General features: G+C 39.6%; 1 protein-coding gene and 1 non-coding gene across 2 annotated transcripts in view; both read right to left on the reverse strand.

The window, feature by feature from the left end:
* The window catches only part of SMS (spermine synthase), a 56273-nt gene extending 38467 nt beyond the window's left edge, over window positions 1-17806 (reverse strand). The window contains exon 1 of the mRNA XM_062600419.1: window positions 17642-17806. Coding sequence (XP_062456403.1) covers window positions 17642-17693 — 52 coding nt within the window. The 5' untranslated portion in view covers window positions 17694-17806. The remainder of the gene's footprint in view (window positions 1-17641) is intronic.
* A 5277-nt stretch (window positions 17807-23083) lies between these two features.
* On the reverse strand, window positions 23084-23156 carry TRNAV-UAC (transfer RNA valine (anticodon UAC)). Its single transcript has one exon. It is a non-coding gene; the product is annotated as a tRNA-Val (tRNA).
* Between the last annotated feature and the right edge of the window lie 4214 nt (window positions 23157-27370).

Below are 27370 nucleotides of genomic sequence, written 5' to 3' on the forward strand. Positions count from 1 at the left end.
TCAACGGTTTCTGAACCAAAGGTTTTAGAAATAATTTTAAAAATCTATACCAAATAAATAATATAATTCCCATCTCATCTATCATATGCAGGGAACTCCAAAACAGACCAAACTAGGTATCCGATTACCTGGGCAAAACAGGTGTCATCTGTAAAGCCTAGACTCCTTATTCCTGTACACTTGAACAGAAAGACTGAAATAAGGGAAATGCTTTGTTATTTTTCCCTCTATACCAAGTCAGCGGCCTAATTCCTTAATCTCTTACCAAGAATACTTATTATAAGTAGAAAGGCCCTGCTTATTACCACTGCTATTACCTGATCTTCAATTCATGTTCCGAGGTAAGTATTCACTTTTCATATTCTATTTCTGGCTCACTAACTCACCATATTACAAGCTTATGCCTAATCAGAACTTAAAAAAAGACCACCCTCCCAAACACACAGACATCCACACAAGTTCTGTTGGACAACAGCAAATAATTTCACTGCTGGCACAATTATAATTATCACTGTCACTATCACTACCCAGGATTTTTCCCTCATTGATAAAACACCACCCACACTCACACACGCTCTACCACAATGGCTCTTTTCTTCTTTCCTACCCTCCTGTCAAAAGCCACAGAATTTATGCCTGTTAAAATATAGTGAGAGTAATTTCAAGTTTTTATACTTTGCAATAATCAAGGCTCCAAGTGCATAGTTTATTCACTCACCAACTGAGGGTTACAGTAGTGATAAGCAGGACTGGTAATCAAGTCAATATACATTGGGAATACTAGGAGCACAAAGAAAACTGGATCATCACTACAGTTGCAGTTCTGAAACTGCTTCCAGTGACTGCAAGTCTGCACTAGGAAGGGGAGAAGGGCTTCTTTCTTTCCCCCTCCCTCCCCACCTTAAAAAAAAAGAACAACTTTAAACATTCAGCTTCTGGCATACATCAGCTCTTTCATTGAGGCAGACAGAAGCAGTTGTTCTAAAGCCAATATATCCACAAAGAATTTTTGGCACTTCCCACATCTGGTCCCCTCTTTTCACTTGCCATTTGCTTCCTTCCCCACTCCTTTATCATCTTCTGCTTCATCTTTCCTAGCACCCACACCTATTTCCTTCCTTTAAATTTTATTTCTTATATGATTACCAGAATAATGTTAGCAATAATTCAGATTAACAATACACATCATCCTCTTCCAGCCACCAAAATAGCTTGAAATCCAAACCAAACTAGTATCAAATTAATTCCAAGTCCACTTGATTTCTACTGTCCCTGTAAGATGTCGAAGTAGTAAAGAAAATGCAAAATAGATTCACTGGAAGAACTCAAATGCTTATACTGTTTAGCCTACTTCAACAGCTTCCAAGATGCATCCAACATGCACCCTTGCAGCAACTATAGGATAAATTATCAAAAATACTCTTCTGCTCCAAGAAGATACCAATCCCTCATCCTTCTGCAACAGACTTCCCTGTTGAACAACCAGGTAAATTCCCCTTTGAGTTCTTCCTACCACATGATTAACTTCAGGGAAGTAAGATATCAACATGCTCCTTCTTTAAGTTTCTTTTTGGTTATTATTCCATGTAAGATTTGCCTGGAAGGGCTAATTAATTCCTCAAAGTTGGAAGACTCTTTTTAAAGTTCTTAGACATATCACTGAATTGCCCAAAGGCACCAGGAAACTTCAGAAATCTTAGGGTCTCTCATCTAAATCCACTTGCCACCACCTTCATTCCAAGATACGCTATAGCAAGTGCTGATACCTGAAAAGGACAATAGTGATTAAAGCAACAGGAACATCTCTAGATCTAGATCAAAATGTTGATGTGAATTAACAAGACTTTTTCCGACTCAGGAACAAGGGAGGCAAACTTAGGTTACGAAGTATGAAATACCACTTTAAGAATCGGATAATTATTTGCAAAAAGGACTGAAAGTGCCCAGAATTTCAACTCCAGAGAGACTAGAAACAAAAACATCACATGGAAGATTCATAAAACTTATCTCAAAAGATGTAATGTTCAGTTGGTTTAAACCAGACCATTTTTGAATCCCAATATTTTTCTAGAAGAGACAATTTCAGTCACAGACATTCCTCTAAAGTTTTAGCAGCCAAAAAGCCATTAATTGACAGGGATCTCTGAATATGAATATTGCTTAAGGGCCAAAAATACTTTAAGTATCTATTCTGGCCTCATTGGCCAAAGTTTCATCCAGATACTCCAACACTGAGCTCAATCTGCTACTAAACAAAACCATCTCTAAAAATAAAATATTCTGTTTTGATTTAAGGCTTCCTCATACCAAAGCATTTACAAAATCTTAGACTATGGGAACAGATTAGCTCTCACTTGAAAACATTCACTTCATTTCTAATTTATTTTTTTTCTTTCCGATTTTGAAATGGTTGGTTATGTTCTTGTTTGCTAGAGTAGGAAGAAAAGGCAAAAAATCCCCACACAGTAGATTGTATTAAAGCAGTTTCACATGCCTTTGCATTTCCGATGCATTTTCCCTTTTAATTAAAAAAAATAAACTGCTTCATTAAGAGATAACGTACATTAGGAGCTAAAATGCAAAGTATACTAGCAGCAAAACAACAATCTGAACACTGACAGCTTGTTTAATAGCTGCATAAATTAATCATTCCATATATTACATTACCATGTTGTACAAGTCTGAAATTCTCATACATGGGTGTTTATCTGTAACCTGGAACTCTACAAAAACTTCATAGGGAAAGCAAACAATCAGAATAGGAAAGGCTATTTGGGGAAGGAACAGAAAAAAGAATACGCCTAACAGAAGTGATTATTTTTTAGTCAGGTCAGGTTCCAGGGTCAATTCAAGTTGGGCAGCAGGATACAAGGCAGAACTGCATTAGACTGTGTCTTGAACCTGCTACAGCACCACACCCCAACTCGACCGCTCCAGTGGCCAATATGCAGAAGAGAAGGGGGACCATTCACAGTGCCTCCTTCCACCCTCCCTTCTGGAAATAAAGAAACATAGGTTTAGGGCAGGTCTCACATTTTAATGCTAATACTGCTTGAGGCATTTTTTCAACATAAATTTTATTTCTCAGCCTCATTCATCTGTTCATTCAGGAAAATCTCCCAAATTAGGAGTGCATTACAGGAATGCTCAGTGAGCAAAATAGTCCTGGATTTTAAAAGTCACAAGTAAGTAGAAATTTCAGGCTCTAGTGCTTCTATTTCAAGGATCCTAATATTCTTTTAGGCACTAAAACAAATGGAGAAATACAGGAAAAAAAGAAAAACACACACACACACACAAACCCCACCACCACAGCCACACATGCATATAAAATCAGTTTATGGGAAGGCAATCACCTCATCTTCCTGCTAGGACTTCTCTCCTCCCCTCATAGGTATGGAGTAGTACACTACAGTTTGCAGGCAGCCAATTATCATTTAATTTAGTCACCAACCCCTACAAGACATTATTTTTCTGAGGTTTTAAAATTCAGTTGTACTCCTTTTCCTTTTTAAAAGTATCCTACTGCATAGGAGTGTATAAAGCACTCTGATAGCTTAGAAACACATTATCTAGAGAAGTTTCCACGGAAATATCACAAGTTGGGATAACAGCTCTGAATGGCCACAGCTGCTAATACTTTTTCCTTTTGGAAAAAAAAAAGTGGGGGTAAGGGGGGAGGGAAAAAAAAAGGCAAGAAAAGCACAAACTGAGACTGTAAGAAATTCCCTTCCCAATCAGTGTTTTCATTACTCCTCAGGACAAAGCAGCTATTTTTTGCTTGACATGTTAACAGAAGGAGGTTTTAGTAACAACCCTCTCTCCTGGTACTAAGTTTGGAAATCTTCTGTTAGAAATACAACAGAGGGAAAAAACTTTGTATGGCACTTGCTAGCTTTGTGCAAACAGAAAAGCAGGAAGCAGAAATCTGTACAAGAACTATTTTTATACTTTGCATTAATTTTCACATGTAAGACACAATCAACTCCTCACATTACCTGTATATATAAATCAATCATGCATAGTATTGGATGAGGTGTAGAAGAAGGGTGGAAATGATTATCTACTACTACTCATTCTTCTACGAGAAAGAAGATCAGCTTCAAGTTTCACTGTGCACTTATTCCATGTCATTATTCTGTATTATGAAAGGCAAGTGTAGACGGCTGCTTCTTCCTAAGAAGTTTTCACAGAATTAGTATTCTGCACTCCTACTTCAAGGACTTCAGACTTCATAATGAACACAGCTGCAGCAAATCAAGCTACATATACTGTGTCACCACACCAAATGCATGAACTTACCAGCACATCTGTGTAGTCACCATGGTTACTACAGATCATTCAGTGCAACCAATATTCTTTTTAGAAGCGACAGGAATAAAGCCATTATAATATCAGAACAAACTCAAGATATTAAACACACCCAGCCATCGGCAGCAGCATTCATCCTCTCACTCTCCCCCACAACCTCACCATTTCATCAATTCAGATCACTAAGGAAAATATACAAAAATACCTCGCATATAACATTACAAATAAATCCCTGCCAGACATTAGAAGTCATTGATTTCATATTCGTACCATTTCTTACAGTATATTATTTTTCCTAGTGCCTAGCTAAAAACTATTCCTCTAGCAATAGCCACCTCTCTCTGCCACCACTCTGTGGAACTTAAATGTAACCCATCTCCTCTGTCATTCATATCTACACACCATCTTTCCACAAAGACCTGAAGCATCCCACTAATCAAGGACTAACTCCAAGTATTTTTCCCCCTGATAACTGATGTCAATCTAAGACTGCACTGCTGCCAAAGGTGCTAGCAGTATTTGCAACATACATTTAAGAGACAGCGTTGATATAAAAAGGGGTGGAAAGACATGAATAAAGTGTTTAAACCAGGAGTGTATAGAAGTGTATCCTATAGCAACCCTGTGTTTCACTCAGCTTTCCCCTCTTACCCTTCCCTCTATCTTACACCATGATTCTGTAGCCATCTCTGTCACACAGCCAGCTCAGGTATGTATCACAAAACAGTTGAGTTTGGAGGCACCTCTGGAGATTATCTAGTCCAATTCCTCTTGTTCAAAGTAGAGTCAACTACAGCAGGTTGCTCATAGCCACATCCAATCAGGTTTTGACTACTTCCAAGGATGTAGACTCCACAACCTCTGGGCACCACCTTTTTGTTTCTATGGAATTTCCTATATTTCAATTTGTGCCCATTGCCTCTGGGCACCACTCAGAAGAATCTGGCTCTGTCTTCTTTACTCTTCTCCATCATGTATTTATACACATTGATCAGATTCCTCGAGTCTTATTTTCCAGGATCTTCAGAGTTTCAGCTCTCAGCCTTTTATCATGCATCAGATACTCCACCCCTTGATCATCTTCATAGCCCTTCCCTCAACTTGCCCCAGGATGTCCACATCTTGTACTGGAGCCCAGACCTGAACCCAGCACTCTGAATGTGCCCTCACGAGTGCTCACTAGAAGGGAAAGATCCCTTTCCTTGACCTGCTGGCAACAATCTGCCTAGTGAGGCCCAGGATAGCACTGGCTTTCTCTGCCCGCAAATGCACATGTTAAACTTGCTGACCCCCAAGGCCTCCAGGTCCTTCTCAGTAAAGTGCTCTCCAGCTGGCTGGCTCCAGGCTGTACTGGTGCCTGGTTGTTCCTCCCCAGGGACATGACTTTGCCCTTTCCTTTGCTGAATTTCATCTAGTCCACCACCACCACCCATTTCTCCAGCCTTTTGAGGTCCCCCTGAACGGCAACACAACCCTCTGGTTTACTAACCACTCTTCTCAGTTTTGTATCATCTGCAAACTTATTGACTGTGCACTCTGTTCCACAATCCAGGTCACTAATGCACATGTTGAGCAGTACTGGCCATAGTATCAAGCCTTAGGGTACAACCATTAGTGACTGGCCTACAGGTGAGCTTTCTTGCTACCCTGAAACCAGAAGTTCAGTCAGTTCTCTATCTACTTCACTACTCATTTATCTTGTCCATACTTCACTGGTTTAAATATGAGGGTGTTATTGTCCACAGGGCAAGATATCTCATTATAGAAGGCCATTAGTCTGGTCAGACATGATCTCCCCCTTGTTAATCCATGATGACTACTCCCAAATATCTTTGCCTATAACACGTTTGAAGTTATTTTCAGAAGGATTTGCTCCATCACCTTCCCAGGGATCAAAGCAAAGCTAACTTGCCTACAGTTCCCCAGATCTTCACTCTTGACCTTCCTGAAGATAAGTCTTATTTACTTTCTTCCAGTCTCCAGATTCTTCTATCCGGAAAATTTGTTTGCAGGGTCACACAACTGAACAAGGAATCTGGCCCAGGGTGAAGTATCATCTTCCATAGTATACTTCTCCTTCTGTTATTTTCCCCACATGCAGGTGCCTTTATCTTCCCTCCACCAAAAAGATTAGAGGAACCACAGATTCAGACACAAACAAAACCAGAGAAAGAAGAAAGCTATTTTAATTGACCTAATGTCTCCTGACTAGCTTAACCCTGCCTAAATTTTAGCTTCAGGTCATCAATGACATTACTTTAGTAATAACGATGACCAGAGTAACAAGTAATATGCTGAGACTTTCAGATAGCACTAGCATACAGTGTCCAAGATGGCTCAAAGCTGTGCATCACCTTTGTGAAGAATACACTTAAAGGGGAAAAAAAAGAGAGGGGGAAAGAGAAAAGAAAGCTTTGCCTAAGTTCCTAAAAATCAGTATAAAAAGATCAGAGCTACACAAACCATAACTTGCAAAGGTATCTTTACAACCTGAAGTTCAACACTGGAGTCAAAGCTGCTGTTCTCCTATGTTCTGAGGAGTGGTATGGTAGAATGTTTTCACAAGCAGTATTAAAAAAGTGAATGAGTAAATAAAGTGATAGCCATCTAATTTTGAAAAGCAAAAACTCTTTTGAAGAAGACAAAAAGCAAACACCTGCTACAAGGACAGATAAGTCAGTTAAAAGAATTTACCATTTCAGTATGTTAAAACTTCATATTGTGCTGTTTTGTGATTAAATTAAATCACTGAGACCAGAACATTAGGTCTCCCAGATTACAGTCATGAACACTCACTCTTCTTACCTAAAACTCCCAAGATTTCAGTCAATGCGTCATGTAAGTGAGAAAGTAACTAATGCTAACAAGGTTGTGCAATATCTTTGGTGGTGTCCTAGAGGCAGGAATCCTTGCATCAAGCAGCTTTCCTTCTCCTAATGTCAGCTCTGTCACACATTATATCTGAAGCAGAAGAACAGTTTAGCACCATACTATGCAGGACTCAAGCATACAAGTATTTTTGTCATTCTAAGCAAATGCCATACTGTACATTTCTGGCCGTAATGATCATTCTGCATCTATTTTATGGTTTGATGCTTCATAATCATCTGTTCAATGCTTTAAAAATGCAGCAGAAGTACCTGGTACAAACCAGGTAAAGGGTACACCACAGAAAGAACACCAAAGTCAAAGGGCAAAATGAATGGACTAACAACATACAGTTTATCACTTAGAACAAAACGTTGCTCTTTCATTGTCCCCCCTCCTCCACCTTCCCTTGCCAGTTTAACAACCCTTTAGGGTGAGCCAAACTGAAGGGTCAAACATCAAGAAAGGGTAGTTTTTTTTTTTTTTGTTTTTTTTTTTTGATGAATTAGACTCTCTTTTGTGCAGGCATCTTTACTTATAAAGAAACAAGGATTTACCTGTATGGAGTACATAGTATTCCTTTGAACACATTCAGTATGTGAACTCATTGTAAGACATTTATATTCGGTTCTAGTATTCTTTCAGTGAATTTAAAAGGAAAATTTTTAGAAATCCAGTTACACCAAGGGGCTGCAAGTATCCCCCAGAAAGCTTTTATATCAACATTTAAGATACCAGAACTTAGAATTTAAATATTTGCAGCCTCTCAGTCTGCAGCCAGGATCCCAGCATAACGTATCCTTTCATATTCCTGGTCTTCAGAGTTCCTGGGTACATATGGAGTCCCTTATAGGATAGGAACAAGGGATAATGAAAAGTGAAGTTTCACATCTGGTTATAAATGAATCAAATTCCAGACAGCCAAAGACCAGAACTTCACTAAAGTGCTTGCAAGTGCCATTCTGAAATGCTATGAAACAAGCCTCACACAAATAGTAGTTTGCTTGCAATGGTATGAATCAGGTCATGGCAACAAGAGTGCCTCATATTGGTTTACTGACTGTTTTTAAATGCAAATTTTACCTAGACAAATAACTTTCTCACTTTCTTGTGATTAATAATAATGAAAATGCCTTGCATGTATGAAGTTGTTAGTTATACTAGCAAGCCTTTTAAAGCACAGAAGAAGTTTCAGTCACTGCAACATATATATTGAAAGAAATATATACGTTTTTACCTTTTCTATCAATATAAAGGTTATTCCTACTTAAGACTAACTTAAGATTTGGCATAGATATGAAAGTACTTTATCAATAAAAGTTTTGTAATGGGGGGAGACCTTAATATTTCAGACAAAAAAATTTTTTGCTTTCCTGTTAGCTCACAGACACACATCCAAACTTGTGGGACTTGTGGGAGAAGATCATCAGGGTCTCACTGGAGGCATATTTCACTTTTTAAGAGCATTCATTGGTAGGGAAGGATAAACCCTAATAACCAGTGGAAGGTGTAGCTCTACCTGAAGGACTGTTACATATACATCCACACACTAGAGTGTGGACTAGATTTAAGCTGTGCAGACTGAATCAAAGAAGGCTCGAAACAGATCACTTGCACAATGAAGCTCAATTTTGTTATTAAACTTGCAGTAAATGTAGTGGTAAGTATACCTACTGGACTCAGTAATTTTACTTCCCAGAACCGTGTAAACATTCTTTACATAAGGAATAGCTGCTAGAGTTTACAAGGACACCAGGTATTCAAGGTCTCTACCTTATTCCATCATTCTGCAAAGATCTCTGTAGTTACCAGGAGCCACCCTCCCCAAAACTGTCCCTGAGAATCTGCAGCAGTGAAAGCAGATAAGCAATCAGACTCAGCAGTCACTGGCCTACAGGAGAGCTCAACTGGTCATCAATAGTAAAATACAGGGGGGGGGGGCAAAAACAAACAAAAACTATTCACTGTAAAGAAACCCTTCCTTGTGAAGACAGCTGACTTAAGCCAGCAAAGTCAAGCTAAAAACATTTACAGCTTGTCCAGATCTGAAACTACTTTAGAGGAAAGAATGAAAATACAAAGAATATAAGAGTCTAGAATCTGTACATTTGTTTTATTTGCATAAAACCATTATCATCATCTCTGACATGACCGAGGAAAGTTTTAGGTGGAAAGCACCAAACACTGCAAACAAACTTTTTGTGGCTCATTTACTACCCAAATATAGCATTCCGGCTTGTAGACTCATCAACATCCAGAGGCTCATTTCTGATGACTCCTGTGTCACAGTGCACTAATGAAGCTTAAAAGCAACCCACCACAGAGAACGGTAGTTTCTTGCTATTTCTTTGCTTGATTTTGGCCAAGTTTTTGGCACAAAAAGTTATTAACGTGACTGTAGAAAGCAGGATACTGGCTGTGAAATGAATGAAGCCTATGCTTCCCCCCCCCCCCAGAAACAATGTCACCTTTTATAGTAAATGACTGAAAAAAAGCCCTCTTCCAGCACAGAGTTCTATGCTACTTGCCAACCAGTTATCTCATCTACATATACAGAACTTCCTTCAACTACTGTAGGGCTAAATCACTGAACCTTCTTGAGAATTCGCTGTAGCAGCAGGTACCTAAAGGCCACATACACCTATTCAGATATGCACTTTTTTTCTTCCTGCTGGATAATTCTATAGACATGCAACTGATGCACAGCTATTCATTTTACCACGAGGAGCTGAAGCTCTTGCTCGTACATTTATAGAAGTGACCATATTGCAAAGGCTAATTTTATTCAAGCACCTATTAGGAAACTCAGTGAAAAGTATCATAGGGATTGAGCTACCCTATCATATCTGGGCACCCAGAGGCATTCTTTTGCCCTCCAAGACTCTCTGCAGCACCTATCTACATCACAGCAAAGAAAGATATGACGTCCAGCAGGAGCCCTGTTCACACTATCACTGATATTCTGTAGATCTTGCCTCAAGATAAAGAAAAACAACATTAAGGATTTTGTAAGAATGAGGAGGGTGGGGAAGGAGAAGGGGAGACCTTTAAAGCACATTTCCACAGTAGCTTAAGCTGAAGTAAGTCCAAACTTTGTTCTGCCTTCCTGTTTGTTCCTAGCCACATGTTCCTGCTGTCTGCTTCTCCATGGTGCCAGTGGTCAGCAGTAAGCCAGCTGAAGGACATAACTGAAAAAAGAAAAAAAATCACTTTTTTCCTTTAATTAAAATACAGACAGATAGGTAGACAGATGTCCATTGTCAACTGACTTAGCTCCTGACATAAAGCTACAGTCGTATTACTGTTAAAACTACTGGAAGACATTTGTGTTTCCTTAAGTTTATATTAAGGGTGTTTGGTGGGGGAGGAGAAGCCAATACTGACATCTGCACCAAACATTTCCATAAGCTTCTCATACTACTTTCACACACAGAACATTTATACACTGAGGACTTCCTTCATCTGACATACAGCTTGAAGCTAAACATCTGACAAATGTGCTCTCAACACCTCAGCTCCACTAACTTTATTTGCCTCTGCCAGTAATACGTAACTCTGGAGTCTATCAACTGGCATAAGACTGCTCACACTTCAAACAATATTATCACCTGTTGAAACATCTATAGGCCTTTCATCCAGAAATGATAAGGAAACTCAATATAGAGCTTCAATGCTGCCCAGATATTACCATCTCTAACTCCTGTTTACTTACATGTCTTAGGCCAGCATTATTACCCAGAACCTGAGCATCATCTAAAATTGCATTAAACAAACCAATTAGAACTTGTTGTATATATTCTCTCTCCTTCCAGGAAGTAATACTAGGGGTGGGAGTAGCTACTTTGGTAGCTTTTTAAAGTAGCTGCTATGCATGTCTAAAGCATTTGCTATTAAATGTTTCCTGATCCTATCTACAACAGTGGACAGTAATGTCAGAAACACTCTACTTCCTGTGCAAATTTGCTCCAAGAAGTTCCAAACAAGGCCCTCAGGCAACATCTCCCATGTTGTTACCTCTCACCTTTTGCAGGTGACAGTTCCTTTGTGTCCAAGGAAACAGCCACCGAGCACTTAACATCTCGGCTAGAGGTTCAGATGAACACTTACACTTTCAGAATTCCACCCAGAAAAATAGCTCTTCTGAACTAAAATATTTTCTGTTAGAAAATACTCATCAAAATCAGAGAATGAGCACACAGTAGCCCATGTTCTTACACAGTGGGGCTATTAATTCCTACATGAATTCCTTTTGACAAGCCAGCTTCATGCTCTGACACAAATGCCACTTCATAGTCCATGCCTGCCTGAACTAGAAAGTGAAACCCTGTAGGGCACAGTTCAGAACAGCTCAGCCCACATGCTGCCCACTGAGGCTGCGAAAGGAGCACTGACTCTCCAACTGCAGCTGTAAACTAGTTGCAAACACAGTTTAGCCAAGACTGACAACAGGGTCAGATGCTCCACAGGTCATTTACTTGGGTCTTGTTTAATCTTTATTTACATGGCCTTCATTCACAAGCTGATCTTACTCAAGAAGTCAGCAGATTTTGGTAACCATGACAGAAATTAATACAGTAAATCAAAGAAAGCAGCATACTATCACTGTAGTCAGATGTTTCATCACTTCAGACGACTTAATGCTTGATAAAACTGGTGACAATGTCCATAAACACCATTTCCCCCACAATATCTGAACATATTCAGTGTGCTTCCACAGCTAACTGTAGTGAATCCTGACTAAAGCAGCTGACGACATCTGCCTCAGAAGAAATACAAAGACCTAGCATCTCTAATGTGTTAGGAAGCCAGCAAAAATATTCAACAGAAAACATTCATTATGAAAGGATATTATATTACTATAACTCTATATCCAGTCAAGTGCTGATGAAGTATTTTCTGCTAAATTCTCATTCGTAACCTTAGAGTTAAACTAATGCTGAACGTTTGCTGGCAGTTTCTTTCTCCCTCATACAATTTGTGAAAGACCTGTACAAAATCCTGCAAGAGGTATCTCCTGCATTCAACACCAGCTCTCTCTCCCAGCTTTTCTCTGATGTCGCTGAGATGGCAGAGAGCAAAAAACAATACAACACCTCTCCTTATCAATTAGTGCTCTTACATAACCCACTGAAACAGGAGTTTCTCCTTCAGAAACTGGCATTTTTAAAAAATCATCTTTCAAGTAGGAAAACGCAACTGTAAGGCTCCAAAGTAATGGAGAACAAAATAATATCTTGCCATTTCTTCCTCCCCCTGAAAGCTAAGATCAACACAACCAAGTAGTACATAAAATTGTGTCCTGTTCTATGAAACAGCTTAAAACCTTCCAAAACAAAGGCAAAGCAGAAATATTAAATTCACTGCATGCAGTCCAAACATTTTAACAACTTCATAGCCTAAATAAATGCTTCAATCATGAAAAAACATTCAATAGGCAAGCTTAGCACACATTATAATCAAGATTTTCAGAACATACCATATACTCTACTGTCTGACATTCTTAAAAGTGCAAAAACTAACCAAATGTATAGCTATCATGCAGCATTATGCAAACCATTATATAACAAAACAAAAGAGTGGTCTATAAAACAATTTATATCTCAATATATGCATATTTTAAGCATATTTTTATGTTTAGAAATAATTTAAAAAACAAAGATCTAGGAAGATTTCATGTCATCTTCCTACATCAAAATGGATTCAAACAGGAAATTTTAAGTCTTTTTCATAAAATTGTAAGGAAGTTCACAGGTCACACACACATTAAAAAAAAAAAAAACACCCTTTCTGTAAATCAAGTCCATCTGCAACAGCTGCAGATACTCAACAAAAAGGTGTATTAGAAATATTCTTTGTATACTTTGGTTAATTTTCACATGTCAAATATCCACTCTTCATAATACCACTTAGACAGACTGATAAAAGAAGAATTTGTGTAAAAAAAGGAAAAGAAAAAACTAATGGTCTCTTCACATATTGTCTACATCCAATATTACTTCTCAGATGGAAAGTACTGGAACCTTTTTCAATCTACATGTATCCCTGTATGGCAAACTTAAGCCTACTGATGACAGGCTTGATTGTCTCATTAATTTTTTTTTCACAGGCTACTTCACAATTGAGCAATGGACCTTGCAGACAGGAACAAAGATGCACAGAGGCATCTAAAAAGAAGGCTCAGCCCACAAGAGGTCATACCCTCTCCTTTCTATCTTCCTAGAGTGCATCTGAAAATATTCACTTGAAGACCAAGACACATGTACACAAACATCTATTTATCCAATGATGCCTCCCCTGCAATATAGACTTGGAATTCCCACTGGAAGCTAATCATACAATAGGTTTCACAACAATTTCTTTCTTTTAAGTAGCTGCATCAGTTCAGATGGTCTTTGCTTTCCCCCACCTGCTCATTCTTGTCTGTGCCCCATCCTTGAATTTTTCTGGCTCACGTTTGTGCAGTTGCACTGTGACCTGTATCACTTTCCCCAGCAATAACCCCAAACAGCTTTAACTGTCTTAGAGCTTCCTAAGTTTTCAGCAAGTGAATTTGACCTTTTCAAAGCAATTTTCTGAAGCAAATGAACAACACTCAAATCAAATCCCCAAAGCATCAACTTCCCCTCTCATTAAAGAATATTGAGGAACACTGGAGTTTATGACATACTTATGCATAGATGGAAGTACTCTCATGTATGAGCAGATTTACATCATCATGTAGGAATCCAGATTCAACTTTGTAAAGGTATACATGGCATTGAGCTTTTATATACTTTTGTAATAAAGACCTTAAACTAACTAGAGTCCCAAATTTCACACTTCTGATACATTAAGGTATTAACAAGAATGACATCAGCTCAAAAATCAAAGGCATGACTAAAGCTTTCTCTGCCCCTATTAAGGAAGGGACCTCTGTGTTCGTTATTTTACGAACATAGATTTTTGTTAAGGTACTCTTCCTTTATTTTAGAGTATGGAATACTCATGTGGTCTGTCTGCTGCAATTGTCTACCTATCAGTTGAGAGGGCCAGGGATAAGAGATTATTTCTGCTCAAGGGATCAAGCCACCACAGTCCCTGCTTTAATCAGCTCTTCTGATGACACCATCACAGAAAGTCAGTTGTGCTATCCAGCTAGAACAGAATTTTTTCTAATAATGACTTATTTTTGAAAATTCATAGAATAGGTATAATTACAGAAGATGCAATCATGAATCCAGAGAAAATAGGCCTTTTTGATAGAACTAGTAGATTCTGTTGTACAACATTAGAGGCAGCCAGTTTTCAAGGTTTTCCAAGAGATTTTCAGCAGTACATAGTTTCATTTTTCCCATGCAGCTCTAGTCCCAAGACAGCCTTGGGTTTCCCTCACCTCCTCCCCCCCCCCCATAATCTGAATATTAGCAGGAAACAAGAACAGTCTTCCCTGATGTATGTCTCTAAACCCATACTTTCATTGACATTGCTGGTATCACTCAATATCACCTACAAATATCCTCAGCCTTCCAAAAGCAACAAAGGTAAACAAAGTCATGCCTGTTATTCTACTTACCTGTTCTCAAGATTCTTGTTGAGTACTTTGCCCCTCACAACACAGGGGAGAAAGGTGATAGGCCACCATTATCCAGTTCTGGAAAGAACTAGATTCCCTAAAAAGGATGGAGCTGGCACTGAAGCCATTGAATCATGTCAGTGCTATTTACATGGGACATACCATACAACGAAACCATGGAATCATGCATCAGAATCAACACCATTCTGCAAAGTGACCAGAGGCTAGCTAATAGCAGCACCAATATTAACAGGAGATAAAATCCTGCCTTCCTAACACAGAATTGTGCATATCTTCCATATCCTTTCACCGAAATCCAGCTAGAGTCTCCCTCCTTCATTCCCTCAGAACCTCAAATGACTTTGAGATTTAAGATAAGTTGTACACAACAAAGCATACAAAGGGCCAAGAAGATCTCAGCAAAAAAAAGCTAACATTTCAGAAACACTATCCCATTCATTACAGCGGTGCTTATTCCTAACACTAGACAATAGTTAAACCAGTCTTCCCTCACCTTTCAGGGATGTGAGAACACAGGATACTGTGTTAAGTGTGAATAATATATTCAAATGATTTCACTGACCCAATATATCTTGTATATGGACAAGACCTTAAGAAATAGAAGTACTTGACCACGTACTGTTATTACAAGATGCAATGCAATCAGATGAAGTAAGCTATTGAAAAAAAAATTGCTTTCATAGGCTAAGGTCTTGTCTTTCTACAAGCAGGAGAAATATTTCTTTAGGTATTAATGTAACATATTTGTCAAAACATAAGATAAAGTTAACATTCTGAGGTAAAATAAGGGATATGCACTCGCAAAGAAGTTACCAGATTCTCCATTCTCTGAAATACAAATACAAAGATGCAATAGGTTCAGCTAAAGCACAGCAATAATACATTAGCCTCACAAGATCAGAGGGTCAAAATATACAAATCTCATTTTACCAGTATTCTAGAGTATTCCAGACCACTCAGAAGTTTCATTGTCCATGTAAGTTAAGAGAGCCAAACTAATTCATGATTCAGTATTAATAGCTAAACCCTTTAAAACATACATTACAGATTTATATTTTCAAAACTTTATAGATAACACTTCATGCTTCAGGTAATTAGCATCAGAAGAGATGAGAAACTCCACATGTAAAATAGAAGCTAACTTCTGAACTACCACGGGTGGAAAACAGTTTTTGACCTCTCACTAGGGGCCCTCTATTGTGCTGAAACAAACAAAAGGGATGGGAAGGGGAGGGGGTAAGAGAAGAAAAAAGCTTCGGTCTTTGGCGGCAGCAACACCTCCGCATTTGGTCACATTGCCCACCTACCCCCCCCCCCCCCACATACACACACCCTATTTGCATCAACCTTAACTGGAGAAAGCCACAAACATCATCAAGTAAAAGGAAAAGCAATCGCAGAGGTACCTGAAAACAGACAACACTTAAGGATGTCACCATATTCTCCATTTAATTAATAAGAGGTAGTTTTTAACATCACAGATCAGTTGATAAACCTTGAGCTATTTTCAACACAGCGAGCTCTCCTCCTCTCCCTGGCATTTCTGACTCTTCTGACCTAACCCTGCAACTAGACAGTTCAGGGAACTGAACAGGCAAAGAGGTTTTTGGGCAAAGGGGGCATTCCCCTAAAGTTTCTTTTAGTCTGGTTTAGCTTCCGCAATCAGCTTACGCTGGATCAGACAAGTACTAGGTGCAAGGAAGATGGCAGGACTACTCTTTTTGGCATTAGTTCACCATTACATTGGCAGAATTGCAGTATAAAACCTAACTGCAAAATGGAAACTGGAAGCCATTCAATATAAAACATATCCTAAACCAGACTGCTTTTAAGACAACTCCATACTTTCCCTTTCTGTTCTCAGCAGCGGCTCAGGGGGGGCATAAACAGCAATGCCACCAAAGGGACAGTGTGCAGAAGAGCCGGGGGGTCAGGAGCCCCTTCCCCATGCACATAACCAACAGGTTTTCGTTACAGATGTGCAGAGCTGCATCTCCCACACCTCCCCCAGCCCCCCCCCCCCCTTCCGGGGGGCCGGCCCCACAGGACGGGGCAGCACAGTGGGTAAGAGGGGCTCCCAGCACCCAGACGTGGCTAGCAAGGTTGTTGGGCAGCCACTGACTTTACCACCCAGGCTTGGGCCCCCATCGCAGCTCTCCCTCGCATTAAAACTCTTCACCCATCTTGCCTACTGAGAAACGTGGTGGCTTCCCTGATTTTCGGCTCGAACAGGCCCCCTACAGATATTGCTGGGGTAGAGCTTCATAAGAGACGAGTAACAAGGCTCGGCTGCGGATTAGCTGATCACTGCCCCTTACGTTTTTGCTGTGAGGTTACAGGAGCACTGAGAGCGGCAAGACCTTCGTGCCTTTTATTTGTACCGCGCTCTGCAGGCCGAACCGGGCTGCTCCGGCCTACCTCGCGCCAAGGGGCAAGCAACCGCGCAGGAGCCGCGCAAACCAGCGCGCTGACTCAAAGCGGGCCTCGCCAGTGGCGGCGCGGCGCGGCCCGGCGGCGCCCAGCGGCGGCGGCAGCACTCGCCGTTCCCGGGGCCCCCGGACCAGCCGGGGAGGGGGGAAGGGTCGGGGCCTGCCTGCGCCCGCGGCGGGAGGTTGTGGGGAGCAACTCCCCGCCCACCCTCTCCTCCTCGCCGAAATTGCACGTTCCCACACGCCACGAAACGCCGCCGCTCCGCACGCGGGCCGCGGCGGGACCCGGGGCGGCGGCGCCTGCATGCGGCCCCGGAGGCGGCGGGCGCGCAGCCGGGTGCTCGGCGGTGGCGGCCTACGCGGGGCCTGGCGGCAGGGCGGCTGCCTCGCTGCCCGCGGCGGGGGCGCACGGCACGGCACGGCGGGGCGGAAGGAGGCTGCCTGGGGCCTCGGTGGTTACCTGTGGCGCCGAGCGTGAAGTCGAGGGTGCTGTGTCGCGCTGCTGCTGCCATAGTGAGGTAGAGCCCTGTGCCATGCCTGGAGAAGGCGGCGGCGGCGGCTGCTGCGCTGCAAATGCCGCGGAGCGCGCCTATAAGTGCGCGGGGCTGCGGCGGCGGCGCCGCGGGGGCTGGGCGCGCGGCGGGGCGGGGCGGCGCGCGGGCAATGGCGGCGGCCGCTGGGGGGTATCTGGCGGGCCGTTGGGCGCGGGAGGGGGGAGGAGAGAAAAGGCGGGAGCGGGCGGCAGGGCCCAACGGCTGCTGCGGCGGGGCGCGGCGCCCCCCCCCCTACCGGCACACACACACGCCACAGCGGCCCCCAGCCTGCGCCCGCCCGTCGCTCAGGGCTGCCGCAGCGGCTAGAAAACCTGGAACGGCCGCTTTTCTTTAAGCTTCAGATGGCGAAATATTTTTAATCTCCCAGCGCTGAGGCCGCGGGTGTCTCTCAGCACCCCCCGGGTGGTGGTGGGGGGCGGCAAGCGCCAGGCCCGGGGCTGCCGCCTCCACGCCCTGCCCAGCTGCAGGGGGCTTCCAGCCTGCCAGGCCTCAGAAGAGTTGTCACAGCAAAACCTTTGAAATCCCGTATTTGCCAAACCTCTATTCCTATTTTGTTTTTAAACAAAGGGCAGCTGTAAAATAGCACGCTGAAGTCCCAAATGCAGGAAGCAATGTGTAGTTGCAAACCCCCAAAACATGCCATCTAGAAGTAGTTAATGATAGGCCTGGTGTTTAATTATGTTACTACAACTTTTATGGCTTCCTTTTGTTTCTTGGGGGGAAGTTGCTGCAGGATTGAGATGTAATTTGCACAACATCATGGCATCACTAGTTTCATATGATTCCACATAAAAAAAAAAAAAAAATCTGGAGGCTTACAAGTAGTCATTATATTAATCCTGTTATATAATAGGCAGTATACTACAGCTGTTATTTCTGTAGGCTGGAGTAACTCATTTTTCAATGGAAGTTTGCAGTATCTTTATTCTGAATGCAGTAACTTATGCACACATATCCTGAGCAAAGCAGAAGCATTAACTGGAGATCTGCATCAAAAAAGGCATAGCAGTCTGCAAGTCTGTAATGACTGCAGTTTGGTAGCTGGTATTCGTTTCGCTCTGCTGATCCACAAGAGGCCATTTTTTAATCTGATAAATTAGATAAAGCGTAGGGCCATGCATGCAAGCTTAATATTAAACACATTTGATCCAATCTTGGATATTACAGAGGATTATATACTCCTGTTTCCCCAAAACCAAGCAGGGAAAAAAAAAAATCATGTGTGCTTCTTGGAATCCCATTTCACCAGGAATCCTGCTTTTTCTTAGTGCCATGGCACTTTTTCCTTTAAGTGAAATAATAATAATAATAAAAATAAATGCTTTGCTGCTGCCTTTTATCTCTCACTGTTTTTAATGCAGCTGCCACAAGAAAAATACCAAGAAAAATGCAGCCACCAGGAAAATACCTGTACCTTGATGTCTCTCACGTCTGCCTGAGGAGACTGCAGTTGTTTCAGTTATCTCATTACATAAAGGAGCTTAATGAAATCTTTTTTGCTGTCTTGAACTTCATTAATGACACTGAAACAACCAGTCTTTTGTTTAGTTGAATGTATTACATTACCTTTCCATTATGGACTAGTTAGAAGAAGGTAATAGTGATGTTGTCACCTAAGTACCTTCAAGTATTTGTGCATACATGCCAGATGCCTAGCTAAATTATACCCTTATATACACATGAGCAGCTTCACTGAGTTTGTACAGGAAAAAATAGAACACAAATTTGTCATGCAAAATTCTTTTCCTGGCATTACTGTTGAGAAAAAGCTCAACTTCATTTTGCTAGTTAAAGCAGAGCCTTCAGGACTAGCACTTGAAGGGAGGCAGAGCATCATCTTTAATTAAATTTGCTATGGAAAAAGAAATAAAACAAATTGTTATTTTACTATGTTCTTTTTATATGCTTGTGTTTTTTTATTTTGTTTTGGGGGGATTAGCAGTGGACTTCAACTGAAAGGCTGAAAAGGCTAGTGAATTGCTTTGGAGTCTTTGTTTCTTAAATCTTGATTTAAAGCATGGGGTATTAGCCTATAAATGGATTTCACAGCTGTTTAAGTTAGCTGGAGCAGGAAGAGCGAGCAAACAGCAAGAAAAAAATTAAAAAAGAAAATAGAAGAGAAGGGGCTCATCTTGGAAACATATTAGCATAGCTTTAGGAAAACATTCAGCAAGAGGAAGAAACCTGCAATACTGACATGTAGAACTGAAAGTGGACAGTAAGTTACATATGGTCTTATAGGACGGTTTACTAACAAAACTCAGAATTTAGGGCTTTGTGAAGGGTCCCATCACTGACAAGGAAACTACTGCTTCTGGAACATGTAGCAAGAGAATGCTTTTCTCCTTGGACATGGCTACCCTTTGCATATTGTGTAACTACCTCATGCCAGGGATATTTTGGCGAATCTTCCTATTTGAAAATTACACTGCAGGGAATTTTAAAAAGAGCAATTAAAATAATTAAAGAGATGGAAGGATTGATTTATGAGACAAGATCAAAGCAGCTGAAGTATTAAACCATGTTTCACAAATACTGTGGAGTTTGGATGACATCATTTTGTTGTATAACATCTATATGGAAAGAGTTTATTTAGCCTAAGACTACATATCTATTTTGAAGCCAGTAGAGACTGCAAAAATGGGTGCAACGGGAAGAAAGAAAACATTCAAACATCAGTATTTGCAGAGTTATGGAATGCTTTGTTCCAAAAAGCAATAGCAGAGGCCCTACCCTCTAAAGCTAGATTTGACAAATGAGATTAAAAGCACTGAAGGGAACAATCTTGCACTGGAAAAAAGGGTGGAACAAAAGCTGTTAATGCTAGGCAATAACCTACACTAGAGGTGCATTTTTGCCTGCATCACCTGTGTTCTCCCTACAGATCAGCTAAAATACCAAATGTCTCAAATCCCAAGATGCTTCAAGCAGAACCTAATAGCATTTTAAATCAAAAACTTCCCATATTCTCTAGATTATATCTACCTATGTTCATTGATCTGAAAATATTTCAGCTAAAACTGCCACAATCTGAAGTTTTCTTACCTCATAAAGTTAAAAACAAATTTAACAGGAACATTTTTCCTCATATTTATGACCTTCTCAGCAGTCCATTAACTTCAGGTCACTCTGAAGCCTACCTAGGCTAAACTATGATCCTTGACTTCAGTAGACTTTTTTTTTTCCGAAGTAGCTATGCATGTTTCCATATTTAAGACAGGAGTTCACAAAGATTTTGTTAGAACTTGTACAGGAATACCTGTAGAACATAAAGCTTTGTCACTTATGCATGACATGACCATCTTGCAATACTAATTAAACCTTGAAACCAAACATATCCTTTTAAGATACGTGTGCACACACACAGATTTTCTCTCCATGCCTAATTCCTTATATTCAAAATATTGTTAAACATAAACTACTTATGTTGAGCGGGGGCTTTTATAAAGTACAATTAAATAAGCAGCATAATGTGCAAACACATAGCACTATGCAGAAGAGAATATTATGAGAAAAACTGAGAAAAACTGAGAAAAACAGAAACAGAAGAGGGCTGGAGTTTGGCATAGAGTCCCATCACCATCACTATTTTTTCCATTGCATCAGGTCAGTTTTTTTCCTCTCCAAGACTTCTGCAACCCAGCTCTAGTTTTTTAGCAGTTGCTTATAATTGACAAAAATCCTAGTAAATTTGGAGGGGTGGGATAAGGATGGTAATGCTTTGTTTTAGAATAGTATTATGTGAAGAAAAACGGTCTCATAAGCTTGTAGTTGTTCCTATAGTGATTTGAGGTAAGAATTGCAGTGTGTGGTACTACAGTTATGACCAAAGATGAAGCTTACCTCCTGCAAAGCAGTTCATCTTATCATAAAACAACAAAAATATATGTTTTGTGGAGGTGAACATCTGTTTAATATGGCAAAGAAAATAGAACCAAGTATTTTAAGAGGCCTGAAATTAGTTCTTTCATTCCTATTTCTACGTTTGTGTCTGAGCATGTTACTGTTTACTAAAACAACTACAACTTCTCTTCTTGGATTCTCAGAATCAAGTATGTAGACTAAATGGAGCATTGCTGTGAAGACAAAAAAGTAAAACACACAAACCACAGCTAAGCCTCTCCTTCGCAAGATGTTTAGGCACTGCAGAAGCTACATCTTAATGGAAACTATTAAAATCCTGAAATTTAAAGTATGCATATTGAGTTGAGAAAGGAAATACATCCAGATAGATTACAAGACAAGCATTTTTTTTTAAATTCTGCGAAAAAGAGAATCAAGTTGTATCATAGGATGTAAGGCTTCTTACAGAATAAGAGAATAATTTAACAAGGTTTTAGCAAACTCAGATAAGAGTTAATTACTTAAATAAATGCTACCATAAATTATAGCAGCTATTATACTTTCTGCTTTGTGAGAGCTCTCTCTGAATGCCAGCCAGAGCGCTGTGTTTGAACCCTTCTGATGGGATTTCCTTTGAGCTAAATAGACTGGTTTGTCTCTTTTGGGCAGAGAATACGCAGAGGTGAGATTTCAGGTTCAGCAACCCCACATTCCTGCTCATACCCTGCACACTTTCTTCTTCAGGGACACTCTACTTGCATTAGGGCACTTGCTAATCAAGTTTCAAACTTGAAAGAGACTAAAAAATTCTTCTGGTAACATAGAGAAGTAGCCATGAAAACTACTGACAGACTATTCCTTACTTTAGTTTTTTCAACAGTGTCATCCAAGAAGCCCAGGGTCCTGCTTTTACCTGCACATAGTGTTCTTTTAAAATCTCACACGGGATAATTAGGTAGAGAAACCTAAAAGTTTCATTCTGTGTTTCTTTACAAATATTTGTCCATAAAACAAATATTCACCCAAGCCCCCAGTAATATTCTCTCACCCCTAAACCAGATACAAGGGATACTACTCTTCCACCTCCAATCTTGCCCTTGAACCCATCACATGACACAGCAAAATAAGATCAGCCTTTTCTTAAACAGCAGTGTTGTATCTCAGAAACTCTACATCCTATCAGCAGTCCTTTAGGTTATTTGAAAATAGCCACTGAAAAACTTTTTTATAACTTTTTATCAGATGATCACTAGTGCCTCTTTTCCCCAATCCTTAGCTGACACCATGATCAGGTGGTCCAAATCCCACATCAGATGGTCATTATCCTGGATAACAACCCAAGCCCGTGTACCTTCCTTAGTATGCCCATCACATTGTCTTGGTATACCTCTTGAGACACGCATAGAGCTTGCTTGTATTAGTCATCACAGACATCACGGAATCAGTAAGGTTGGAAGGGACCTCTGGAGATCATCTAGTCCAACCTCCCAAAGATTTTGTCGTGCTGGTTCCACTGGGGCTTGAACCCAAGACCTTCTGCATGTAAAGTGGATGTGATAACCACTACACTATGGAACCACCACTTCTTCCTTTATGATCTAAGTTACAGAAGTGTTAACAGCTGCAAAAATTTGTTAGAATATCTTAACAACTTCTTCTAACTACTGACCTGCAGATCCTGTTACAGGACAGGACTTGTATAGAAAAAATCTGAATTCTGATGCTTTGTTTCCCTATGTAACAACGTATAACAATGACAAGCTCAGGTGAGGTCAGAAAACCAGTGGCAGGGGTTGCTCTGTGTGATCATTATGACTTTAGGATACTTCTCTCTTGGTTGCAATCAGTAATAAAACACAGTTGTTTTTCTATTACCATAATTTGCTGCTTCTGTTCAGCCTCTGTTCTGGCTTCTACCTCCCAATAATTACAATCACAAAAGCAGTAACATACAGTCCGTTTTTCCAATTTAGCCAAATCACAACATCTTGTCTGCAGTTCGATCATTTCTCATTCTATGCAAGTGATTTCAGGAAGAGGTTAGCCACTCACTATCAAAAACCCACACAGCACTAGAAAGGTTAATCCCCTTTGTTCTTTGTTCCAGCATTCTGCATCCAGCAGGCTGCATTCTTTTATCCCTGCTATACATTAGCAGGTACAATTTAACCAATGTAAACATGAAATCAGAACAATGAAATCTTAAAAAATTTGGTCTAGGAGAGAGGATTACTTGTTGGCTTTTATGCCTTTTAAAACTCAGTTAGGGGGAAATGTGCATAGGTCAGTAATTTGTAACTCTAGCCTTACATAACATAAAGGAAATACCACTGGTTCCATTCAAAGTGATTATGGGAAGGGAGGTCCTGCACAGACAAGAATGGATTATAAACTAATTAAAATAAAAATTATTTATTCATCTAGCCAGCATAAGAAGGCAGCAGGATAACCAAAAGAGAGCCAGACTGCAGAAGATGACAGTGGAAAAGGCAGTGTACCCACAACAGAGACTAGTATTACTTACCCTACTTTATGTATCTGTTGTACAATATTGTTTCTCACAAAGTTGGTTCTTTAAATTATTTTTTCTACTTGCTTTTTGAGTGGTGAAGCCTCAGTATGCTATCTACGACAAATGCTGGTAAATGCCAATCTGAAATTTGTTATCATATCTGTATTTTGCTATGGATTCAGTGGCCAATATGTGAAATACTGTTGCCAGTGAAGTCAGACAGACTTGCCATACACTTTGAAGGAGAGAGAATTTCAATCGTTTCCTGGTGCACTGCAGCTCTTTATGCAAAATTAGACTAATACTCTGTTCTGTTACACGGTCATTTAGCTTTTTAGGCAGAAGTATACCTAACTACCTTCAAAATATAAAACCAAGGAGAATGAACAAAAGCTTAAATACACACTGATAAATCAAACTAACTACAATTGAGCCCCACACACTATCATAAGTCTGTAGCAGGTACTAGTTTGCAGTCACTAGATCAGCTTTTTATTACTAACAGAAAGTATTACTGTCTTGCCTGTCATAAGTGAGCCTTTTGTTTTCACGTGGAATACAAGTGAAAAGATGGTCTCTTCTTCAAAGAGTTTTCCAGTCTAGATAAAGGAACCTGTCTAAAAGGCTAAAATGATATGCAGAAAACAGTTGTTCCACATTAGCTCTTCCTGTGGAGCCTGTAAGTGAAGTTCGTGTCATCCAACCTCAGATCTCTATAATACCGAAGTCTGGTTGATCTGGTTGTCCTGGCTGCCTTCATAGCCAACAGAGAACCATTTTTTAAGATAAAATTCACCTCATTCTACAGCAGATGTCTAAAACATCAGATAAATCAAGTTCTGCTTCTCTCTGTTGACTAAGGTAAATGTCAGGTAAATTCCACTCTGGCATTCCACATAAATAAAATATTTTGCACAGTTTAAATTAATTTCCTTTCATTCAGAGTTTTCTTAACATGAAATAACAACTGCCATGCAGAGAGTTAGAGTAATGATTAGTCTTTTAAGATTTCTCCTTAGTAGAAAGTTTTGCACAGACTTTATTCATTTTCTGTTGTGGATAAGAAACAACATGCGCTTATGCAAGAGAGAGAGATGAACTGTCTCAACAAATAATAATAAAAAATAATAAAAAAAAATAAAAAAATAAAATAATAATACAGTAATAAATAATAGAAAATACTGACCAACTCAGCAGGCCATAATCTCAGTCAGATCATTTTTAAGTTTGTGAAAAAAGTTGGAAGGAGGATAATGAGGTGACTTTGTGGTTATTCAGAGGCAAGTCCTCTAAGATGTTGTCAGCTAGCATCTAATTATAAATTTGTATTTTTTAAAAATCCAAGGCAATTAAGTCAAAAGATAGTCAATAATATAGTACAAGGTGAATGATCTATATCTCACCTAAATACTTTCACAACTAGAGCTAGAATGAACAGACCAAATTTTGAGAAACAGACAGGAATGTAGTAATTGCTTTTCCACATATATAAAAAATTCTAAATCTATTGATAAGGCAATTGATGAATATAAAAGTTCTTTCTGTAGTCTGGTATCAAATAGCCCACTGTTTTAAATTTCAGAAAACTTATGTACCCTTGCAACCTAAAAAGTTTGTCAAATAATATGTACTTGATTGTGTAGTCTGTTCCCTACTGGTACTAGCAATGTCTTTAATAAAATGTTTTAGTGAATACTTTAAAGGGAAGAATATCTTGTAATTCAAGCAATAAACTGAGAGTCAGGAGATCAATATTTACTTCCTAACTGCTGTAGATTATTCCCCTTGGACAAGTTAGAATCTATCTGAAAATTGGCAGTAACAGTGCTTTCTTTGTCATGTCTGGTTAGTTTGTAAATTCATGTGGTCAGAAACTGTTTTGCTGAGACTTTTTTAAAAATACAAACTCAACAGGTATCTATAAATTATGTGAGCAATGTATTTGGTATTCTACATGAATTTCCCTTAAAGCTCCTTCTTTATTAGTTACTTGTCTTACATCTGAGCAATCACTCAAACATTCTTTAATTTATTATATCTTCCTATTTTAACCACTGGGTTAAAAGTTTATTAAAAAAAAAAAAAAGTTTTTCTTCATAACTCTGACAGTTAATTTTGAGGTGAAAGAACTTCTGATGAATGCAAAGCAATATGTTTAGCTATTGTTAATGATCAAGTGATCGAGTAGTTGTTCAAAGGGTAACAATGACAAGTTTGCTTAGCAGTTGTGACTGTAACATTTATAGAATGAATATTAAGAGTTTGCCAGTAATGTTAACATAGAAGATAATCACAAAATTCTTCAGATAGGAATATGCAAAGACCAAATGCAACATATTTTGTTTCTTGACAACTTCAAAATTTGGAAGATTTTCCTCAAAGAAATGAGAAACAAGCAAAGTTTTCAAATGCTAAAAGAGATTTCTGATAGTAACTGCAGCTATGTTATATTGGTAACACCTGAGTAGAATTTTCATAGGCAGGGCTTTTGAGTACCATTTCTGTTTTGATTTCTAGGCTAAAAATGGTGAGAGAAAAGCAGGCTTCCGAAACAGAGACAGAACAAAAGAGTTTCTTATACAAAATCACAACATCATTATTTCTTCTATCCGGACATAATAAAAAAAAAGAAAACTTCCTTGATTAGAGTTCATGTCAAAGCACAGGCCATGAAGATGCCAGCTGCTTTAATAAACAAAGGTATAAGCTTGCTGTGCTGCACAAAGGAATGTGGCTTAAGGACTTTGAATATCTTATGTGATAACATACAATTATATTTTATTTTTTAAAGGTTACTAATTCAGAGTCTTTGTGAGTGCATGATTCTTGAAAAGAGCAAGTAGCTATTCTCTCTAAATCTACAAGTCTCAACTTTACCAGCATGATGTGTAGAATTACAAATGTCCTTGTATAGATAATCTCAGAACTTCTGGTGTGGAAACATTGTATTTTTTCAACTGTGCTTGATACAAAGATGGCTTTTATGACCTAAAGCAAATAGTGGATATCAAAAATAAACTAGCTTTGTCTGCCGCCTATGCTTTTGGTGTTTTGTTGGAATTGTTACTAAGCAGGGTTTTCACTGTAAGAAGAAAAGAATGTTATTGGTTTGCACCTGCAGGGCGTTGGAAATTCCGTTTACGTTTGTCTTCTGATTTAGAGAGTGATACAGTGGCATGTAGTTTGTTCTCTGATGAATTCAAGCAACCATCTGCTTTGTGCTGAATGCTCACTTTTTCCTTACTTATTCTGTTTTGCTTCAAGAGCTATGTCTATCACA

This window comes from Rhea pennata, chromosome 1, assembly GCF_028389875.1.
Source record: "Rhea pennata isolate bPtePen1 chromosome 1, bPtePen1.pri, whole genome shotgun sequence".
Taxonomy (NCBI): Eukaryota; Metazoa; Chordata; class Aves; order Rheiformes; family Rheidae; genus Rhea; species Rhea pennata.